General features: G+C 38.2%; 1 protein-coding gene across 1 annotated transcript; it reads right to left on the bottom strand.

The window, feature by feature from the left end:
• Positions 1 to 1,826: 1,826 nt before the first annotated feature.
• On the bottom strand, positions 1,827 to 2,624 carry LOC133832704 (VQ motif-containing protein 20-like). The gene has a single exon (XM_062263014.1). It carries the CDS (start codon positions 2,622 to 2,624, stop codon positions 1,827 to 1,829), a length of 798 nt encoding a protein of 265 aa, XP_062118998.1.
• Between the last annotated feature and the right edge of the window lie 6,268 nt (positions 2,625 to 8,892).

Raw genomic sequence — 8,892 nt, 5'->3', positions numbered from 1 at the left:
ATCAAAGATTGGATTGATCTGGGCCCTTGGCTTGATTTGGAATTTGATCTAACGGATGGGATACGAATATAACATTGGCAGCAAAAAGCTAAGATACGAAAAGACGTGGGCAGGTGAAAAGAGTACTCAAGTACTCTGACAACACAATCCATGATTGACGCGTGTCCACACTCGAGTGTGGTAGGTGGCTCGATTTTCGAAGGTAGCAGTTCAAAAGTTTCGTTCTCATAGGATTCGAACTAATACTTTTGAGGGGGCAAAATGTTACACCAAAAATTCGAGAATGGAATTTTTGATCTCGAAGCAAAGACTCGTAAGATGTAAGCTCGAAATAAGCAAATTCGTCATACAATCAGCATTCATGAGAGAGTCAAGGACGGTCTCACTGAGTACTAAAACGACAACGTCGGGATCGGTGAGCTCGGAGCTACGTGATCTCGAAGGTGTTCCGAGGTTACAAGTCGAGCTCGAAGTTACAATGACAGGGGTTCAACACTTGTATAAATCTCCTAGTTTAATTTTTTTCATCAAACAAGACGGCTCGAGCCCAAGCGTTGTGACCTCGGGAAGGTGTGATCTTGACAAAGTCTCTTGTTAAGACCAAGGTGAATCAGGGTAGCGAGCTAGTGATGGTCGGTCAATCTCAGAGGCATTCGATTATTCGAGGTCGATAGCCCAGTTTGAACATAGCTACTGTTTTAAAATCCCTATATATAAGGGATTGGTTGTAATTTGTTGTAAAATCCCGAATATCATGGGATTTATACGCATATTGTATAATTATATGCATGTAATTATATTTAATTTGTGATTTGAATAATAACTCCCTGAAATGTGAGGGGAGATATTCTGTAAGCTACTCTATAAATAGCGTGGAACAATTCATTTGTGGGGAGAGAGAAATTGGTATAGGGAAGACTGTAAAATTGTTTCCAGTAAAGCTTTGAGAGAATTCTAAAAATTGAATAACACCGACTCGTGTACTAGACAGATTTTAACTGCTGAACCACGTAAAAATCGTGTCTTTTATTGTTTGTCTCTTCTGGTATTTCGTTTAATCGCTCTTCATTTCTAAATTGACGAAAAACGGCGTCAACATAATTAAATAAAGTAGATATTAAATTCAAATTGAAAATTTGAAGTATAATGTTATACAAATCTCTTCTTATCAGTAGAGAGCAGAGACCATATAATTGAGAAAGGATATCAATCAAATGAATCAAACATATAAATTAAACAGAAAATAACTCTCAAAACAGTTACTTTAATTAGCATATCATCATTTTTTTTTAACATTTTAAATTACTTTGAAGAGGTTAATCTCAATTTCAGATAGATAATAATATCATAGCACAGTAGTACGCTCAAAAATACAAAAGCATTTTTTTTAACAAAATATTTAATTTTACTTAATTATTAGGTAAATATCAAACTTGATCATTATATCAAAATTAATCATCTACTTAATTTGGTTAAATTATCTTTTAATAAGATATTTATAATAAAACAAAAACCAAAAATTAATTTATTATATTCGTAAATTCATTTAAGTTTATTAATTAATTTTATTTGGTTAGTAATGATTTATTATAAATTTAAAATTTCTTGATATAACTAAGATAAAATATTGAAACTTGCATATACTTATATATTATTATAAAGTACAAAAGAAATTGAAATAAAAACATTTTTATTTATTCATAGTGATAGAGAAACTAACAATAAAAAAGTGGAAGTGTAGACACTGGTACTTTATTTGAACATCAGAAAAACTCGATGCAAGAAAAAAAAACGCAAAAATTCAACTTAAAAAAAAAGTGATTTAACTAGTTTCCTCGAAAATCATTTAAGTCTTCAAGCATTGCTACGGAACAAGATGATGATGAAGATGGCATATGATGGTGAGGAGGTAGAGTACTTGTGAGAGTATGATTCCCAAACAAAAACGAAGGATCATTATTATAGTTATAAAAAGGCGGAATAGGGTTCATGGAGCCATAGAAATCAATGGAGCTCGATGGGAATAGCGGAATATTATTGTTGTACAAATTAGGCTGTTGATACGCTGGGCATGAGTTTATCACTTGTCCTTGATCACCTACATTATTACAACTGCTACCATATTCCTCAGTTGTAATCGAAGACGACTCATTATCATCGTTAATAATGATGTTTGCCATCATCGCAACGTTATCAAAATTATTATTATTATTATTACTATTATTATTCTCCAGTGGCAGGTGCAGCTGCGGCGGTGGTGGTGGCGGCGGTGGCGGTGGCAATGACGAGGACGAGGAGGATGATGATGAATTGCTTCCATCCTCGGAGGGCTTCGTGGCGTCGTCCTCTGTGCGAGTGAGGCCCGTCAGTTTCTGTACCAAAGCCCTGAAATCACGTGGATGTGTGTGGATGACTTTAGGGGAATGCGTGTAGATGATGACTGGATGACGCTGTTGTTGCTGCTGTGGTGGTGGCTTGGCGGAGACTGTTAATGATGGCCCAGTCAGGAGGGCGCTAGCGAGTGGAGGCGATGACGATGATGACGATGACGGCGATGATTTCTTAATGGAGTGAGAACTATTCCTGTTGTTGTTCCTATCAGCATGAAATTGTGAACGACTCATGTTGTTAATTTGCTTCAACTTTGTAGGTTTTGGGTATTGAGGAAGATTTATTAATCTAAACCTTCTTCTTATAAAGCAAGAATGGGATTAGTAACGTTAATAATTTACAGAATTTATTTTATTTACATACATTTAAAAAAGAGAGAATCAAATATTATCAATTTCTGTTTTTTTTAGTTACCCATTTCTAGGGAATTTGTTGAAAGTAGAGTTTATATATAGAAATGTAAGTAATTGTTCCAGTACATAAAATACTATGGTTGTACATGTGAAATCTTTAATGAAACCGGCAGATAGAGATTAGAGAGATAGGATAATCAATTAATAGTAGGAATGTCATTATTAAAGGACACGTTTTGTAACAAAAACGAATGGAGGCAAACTCTTCGGAGTAAAACTAGTGGTGACTGAGTCTGAAACTAAAGGACGTTAAAGTAATTAACACCTAGCATGCTCTGAACGAAAAATACTCAAATAATGCTTAATTCTTCCACTCGTGCAACATGAAAATGGTAACTTACTTGTGTACCATTATTACATGCAAAATATATAAAGTTTATAATTATATTAGGGGTATTTGCCGTATAAATACGTTATATTTTCGGGTTTATACACTTATATATCCAAAAAAAAAAATTGTTGGCAAAAATACTAAATGTTACTATTTTGTTGCATCCACTACTACAAAAAAATGTCATTTGCATCAGTTTTCAACTGCCACAATTGACTTTTTGCGTCTTTTTTAAAAGTGATGTGAAATCTCATGACGCAAACTAACCTGACATTCTCGTCAGTGGAGCACTGATGCAAACCTGGCTAATTGAAATACGTCAAAATTGATTCAGTCCACTCATCATGTATCTCGTTGATTTCGTCAACTGTATATGGTGTTGTATTCTTAAACTATTTAAGAAATATTTAAAATGATAAGTCAGAATTAATTCATCCAAATAAAATCATAAGCGATAGTTTAATTAAAATTCAAAGAGTAAAATAATACCTCATTTTTCAAGTAGGTCTTCGGTCTAGGCTGTGAAATCAAATCTCTATCAAACTTCATAATGTAATAGCCACACTCGGTAGGCCCAGTTTGGTTTTGACACTATTACAACATAGTTATAAAAATGTAAGTATCATATTTGGCAAACCTGGCACTGATGCAAACGCGAATGTCAGGCATTTGTGTCAGTGCTACACTCACACAAATGTCAAGTTTGCATCAGAGCCCCATTGACGCGAATGTCAGGCTAGTTTGCATCAGTCCTTCACTGCCACAAAAGCTAAAAATCGTTATGTTTTGCGTCAGTTGCGAACTGCCATGTAATGTTTTAACCAGGAAAACTGCAAATGTTTATGTCAATTCCCCTAGCTTATTTGATAAAAAAAACAGCATCAGAAATAGAAAAACAACAGAAGATATAGAAAAACAGCAACAAAAATAAAAAAAATAGCAGTGTAAACATAAATAAAAAAAACACCATAAATCAATAAAACATTTGTTATTGAAATCTATAAAAGTAATTCAAATTTCAAAGTTAATCTATGTATATAGTTATAACTATTGTATTCTAAATTTTTAAGCATTAAAAACTTAAACTAAAGTTTTCTCACCAAACTTGCTAATTAGTCCATTCATCCCGTATCTCGTTGATTTCGCCAGCCGTATATGGTGTTGTATTCTTAAATTATTTAAGAAATATTTAAAATAATAAGTTAGAATTAATTGATCCAAATAAAACCATAAGCGATAGTTTAATTAAAATTCAAAGAGTAAAATAATACCTCATTTTTCAAGTAGGTCTTCGGTCTAGGCTGTGAAATAAAATCTCTAGCAAACTTCATAATGTAATAGCCACATTCGGTAGGCCCAGTTTGGTTTCGACGCTATTACAATATAGTTATACAAATATAAGTATCATATTTGGCAAGTTATTATAATAAAAATATGTCCAAAACTTACTTTAGGAACACAAACTTTTACTTTAATAGACTCTTTTTGTCTTCAGTGTGTATTATATTGATCTAATGCCCTGCACAAAATATTAATATTTATCTAGATATGAGTCCAGATGAAATCGTAAAGTCATTAAGTAATATGTATAACTTACATGATAATTATCTCCTTGATTTCCAGGCAAAAATGTGAATTTATAGGATCCAAAAATGCCACCGAATGACTGTGTGGTTTAATCAATACTTGTTGTACCCTAATTTTAGCACAAGTTCATTCATTCAGCTCGAGTACAGCTGGCAGATAGATACACGAAGAGATAACCAAGAGGAACAATATCTTCTTGTTATCCACGTGGACGGTTTTAGATCCATAGTGGGCATACACGAATATAGCCGTCCTGAGTTTATCTCGGACTAAGGGTGCAATGGCTGTGAAGCGCGAGCTCGTAACATTAAATAGTTGTCGAAGCACAAGCTTGGAGGAGATATCCAGATCGTGGTAATTCTAATATATTACATACTCAAGGATCCCCAGTTACTCGGGATCCATTTATACGTTTATTTATGACCAGGCTGTCATATTTATTATCCGAGATGGCAGGAACCTATTTATTATATTATCAAATCATATCCTAATATAAATGGGAATTATTTGTATTAAATACAGATATTATGTAAATGTGTTATTGACTCACGCGGCTACCCAAACATGTCCATGAAATCCCCCTATAAATACTAGGAATATTGGACAGGAAAGGGGACCATTATTCTGTAATACCAAAACTCTGCCAAAATAGAGAGAGAAACAGCAATAATATTGATTCGTAGACTAGGCAGATTTTAACCACTGAACCACGTAAAAGTTATGTGTTCTTAAGTAAATTTTGTTTATTGTTCATTATGGTTTATTATTAAGCACTAATTTGCCTTATTATTTCTTAATACACTGTTGGCGAAAAACCGCGTCAACAGTTTGGTGCTTTCATTGAGAGCAAATTAGTGCTTCATCAAAATCCCAGTTGATTCTCATCATGGTGCTCACTCGCTCAATGCATGATAATGAGATAGAACAGCCTGGTGGGCAGGAGGCCCATCATACTGCTATTCTGAATGAACGTGGCCCTGAGATTCAGTAACATCCGGGAAAACAACCAGCGAGTCATGGCGACACTGGGAGTTCAGTGTCATTGCCGCCGAATCCAAATCCAAACTACCGAACAGTCGTTGAGTTGGAAAACATGCAATTGAGAAGCCACCTCACTAAGGAAAACAGGCAGATTGAGGATGTTTTGGCTCGGTTACCCCCTCCTGCAACCGACGTTAATGTCGGAAAGAGGCAAAGTGGGTCTCACAAGTCCCACAAGAATAATCGATCCAAACCAAGTCGATTAGTCAGAACCGCCACTCCAAGTTCTGTACCTGCAGAGCAAGATCACCAAAATGCTTGACCCAGCGACCATCATAGGGGTCGTCAACATGTCAGTCGGTCGGTTAAGACTGCAACCCCAAGTTCGGTGCCTTCTTCACAGGTCCCCAGGAATGCCCATGGCAATCCATGAGGAGGGGCTGGGATAGGCTCGCAAAGACCAAATGTTCCAACCAACCCTCCTACATCACGATCGGATCGCCAAGCACAAAGAACTAGAGACGTTGGAATAGAACATAGGCGAGCTAATTTAGTCCGCCCTGATGGAATGAGGATAGCCTCACTGATAAGGCACCCCCCGTCACCTATAAGCCATCCGACACCACCTCATCCTCAATGGGACATTCCAACTTATGGAGACAGTAAAAGGAATCCTTCCCCATCTTCCAATACATGCGTCCCACGAACACGTGTCGAAAATCCAAATCCTCGGTCACAACCGCGAGCTGTAAGTTTCACAAACGGGAGTTACTAGACTGAAAGTTGCCATAGCGGTAGGTCTGAGGGTGACCTAAGAAATTAGTTGAGTTCAGCACAGAGCCCTTGGTATGACCCATAACCCGATTTGCGCGATCGTCTGAATTCACAGAGAAGAAATCCAACTCGGAATAAAGATATTAGCTATACTCGACAAGAAGGAGGTTCGTCCATAGTATGGGATAATGGGAATGCCCCACAAAACCAAGCTCGAGCTTAGAGGGACAATAACCCATCAAACGCATACGATAGGATGGGAGTTGTTGAACAGCCCCCAGGTAACCTAGGGACTAGGGACCAAACTCTTGAAAGACTAGCTTTGATGGAAGAGAAAATGAAGAGGCTTTTATCTAGAAAAGAAAAAGACGATTGCGACTCAGAAGACGAGCTCGAGCCTTTCTCTCCAAATATTGTGGTGGCCACATATCCGATAGGCTTTAAAATGCCACACTTGTCAAAATTTGATGGAGATGGAGATCCGTAAGATCACCTTAGAATGTTTAACACCATGATGATGGCTCACAATGTCAGGCTCGATCTAAGGTGTATTTTATTCCCTACAACTCTGGTCGGGCCAGCCAGGCAGTGGTTTAAGCAATATAAGAGGCATTCCATAAGCTCGTGGAAGAAGTTTTCCTCTGATTTCAAAAAAGCATTCTTAGCTTCACAGGAAGCTCGGATTGATACTGATTCATTGGCAAACGTAAAGCATCAACCTGGTGAGACGTTGAAGGCATATCTAAGTAGATTCGCCAATGTTGCTACACAAGCTAGGGATGCTGATGACAGCTCTAAGCTAATGGCACTGAGAACAGGAATTCTTGTCGGGGGAAACCTGTGGCAAGAACTCCAAAGAAAAGGGGTTATGAGTGTTGATGAATTCTTGGCCCGAGCTCAAGAGTGGATTAACTTAGAGGAGGTGCGAGCTTCCGTCGCGGGAACCAGCCAGACCCCTGTCCAGCCCGTTGGAGTGGTAACAGACGTTGCAGCTACGGCTCAAACCGTTACCCAGAATAACCAAAGGGGAAATAACAAAAGGAAGGGAAATGGTGAGGGCGACCAGAGCGGGACGAAAAAAAACAAATCTATGGAGAAGTTCAAACCTGCTTACGCTACTTATACCGACCTAATGGACACCAGGGAGCATATCTTCCTGTCAAATGCTACTCACCTTCCATGGAAGAAGCCAGAACCGTTGAAGAACCTTGTATCGACGAGGTCATTTGTTGCCTCTCCTACGATGCGTTCTTCCCAAGGAAGCTAAAACCATTTTAAGAGAAATACACGAAGGCTTTTATGGAGATCATGTTGGGGGGCAAAACCTAGCACTGAAGATATTGAGGTAGGGCTATTTTTGGCCCACTTTAAGGAAAGACTCAATCTCGTATGTTCAGAAATGCGACAAATGCCATCGTTTCGCTATGATTTCTCGAGCTGCTCCAGTCAAGCTAACAATGATTTCATCCCAATGGCCATTTGCGATATGGGGAATCGACCTAATAGGCTCCCTACCTATGGGAAAGGGGGGAGTTCGTTACACGGTGGTGGCAATTGACTATTTCACGAAGTAGGTCAGAGTCGAGCCTCTGGCCACCATCACTTCAAAAACAGTCCTGGACTTCGTGGTGAAGAGAATTATATGTCAGTTTGGGCTTCCTAAAAAGATCGTGTCAAAACATGGGACACAGTTCGACAGCGATCTCTTCACTAACTTCTATGAAAAATATGGTATCACTAAGAGCTTCTCCTTAGTAGCATATCCGTAGGCCAACGAGCAGGTCGAGGCTATAAACAAAATCCTTAAGGGAAGCCTGAAGAAGAGGTTAGATGAAACCAAATGATTATGGCTCGAGCAGCTCCCACAAGTTCTTTGGGCCTACCAAACTTCTCACAGTACCTCCATGAGGCATACTCCTTTTTCCCTGACTTTCGGAAGTGAGCCCATGCTTCCTATCGAAGCAATGGTAACTGCTCACAGGCAAAGGACATTTGATCAAGAACAGAATAATGGATTACATAACGCGTCCCTCGATCTGATCGAAGAAAAATGAGAGGAATCGCAACTACAGCTCGCCCATTATCAACAAAAGATCACTCTCTATTTCAATTCAAAAGTCAAAAGGCGTAGACTGGGGTTAGGCGACCTAGTTCTCCGAAGGGTCTTTTTGGCAAATAAGGATCCCAAGGACGGTGTATTAGGCCCGAACTGGGAGGGACCATATCAGGTCATTGAGGTTTTGTATGAGGGAACATTCAAGATAGCTCGGCTGAATGGGGAAGTAGTCCCAAGGGCTTGGAATGCTCTACATTTGAAAAAGTATTATCAGTAGTACCACCATCAATGTAAGGCTTATTTATAAAAGTCTTTTTGATTAAATAATAAATGGATTGTTAAATAATTATTGCCTAGTG

This window comes from Humulus lupulus, chromosome 4, assembly GCF_963169125.1.
Source record: "Humulus lupulus chromosome 4, drHumLupu1.1, whole genome shotgun sequence".
In the NCBI taxonomy this organism is placed as follows: Eukaryota; Viridiplantae; Streptophyta; class Magnoliopsida; order Rosales; family Cannabaceae; genus Humulus; species Humulus lupulus.
The sequence above is the reverse complement of the archived record's forward strand: the minus strand, read 5'-3'. Positions and strand labels throughout refer to the sequence as shown.

Bases quoted from the DNA above. Each gene is read 5' to 3' on its own strand.
- LOC133832704 (XM_062263014.1), bottom strand. From the start codon at position 2,624: ATGAGTCGTTCACAATTTCATGCTGATAGGAACAACAACAGGAATAGT.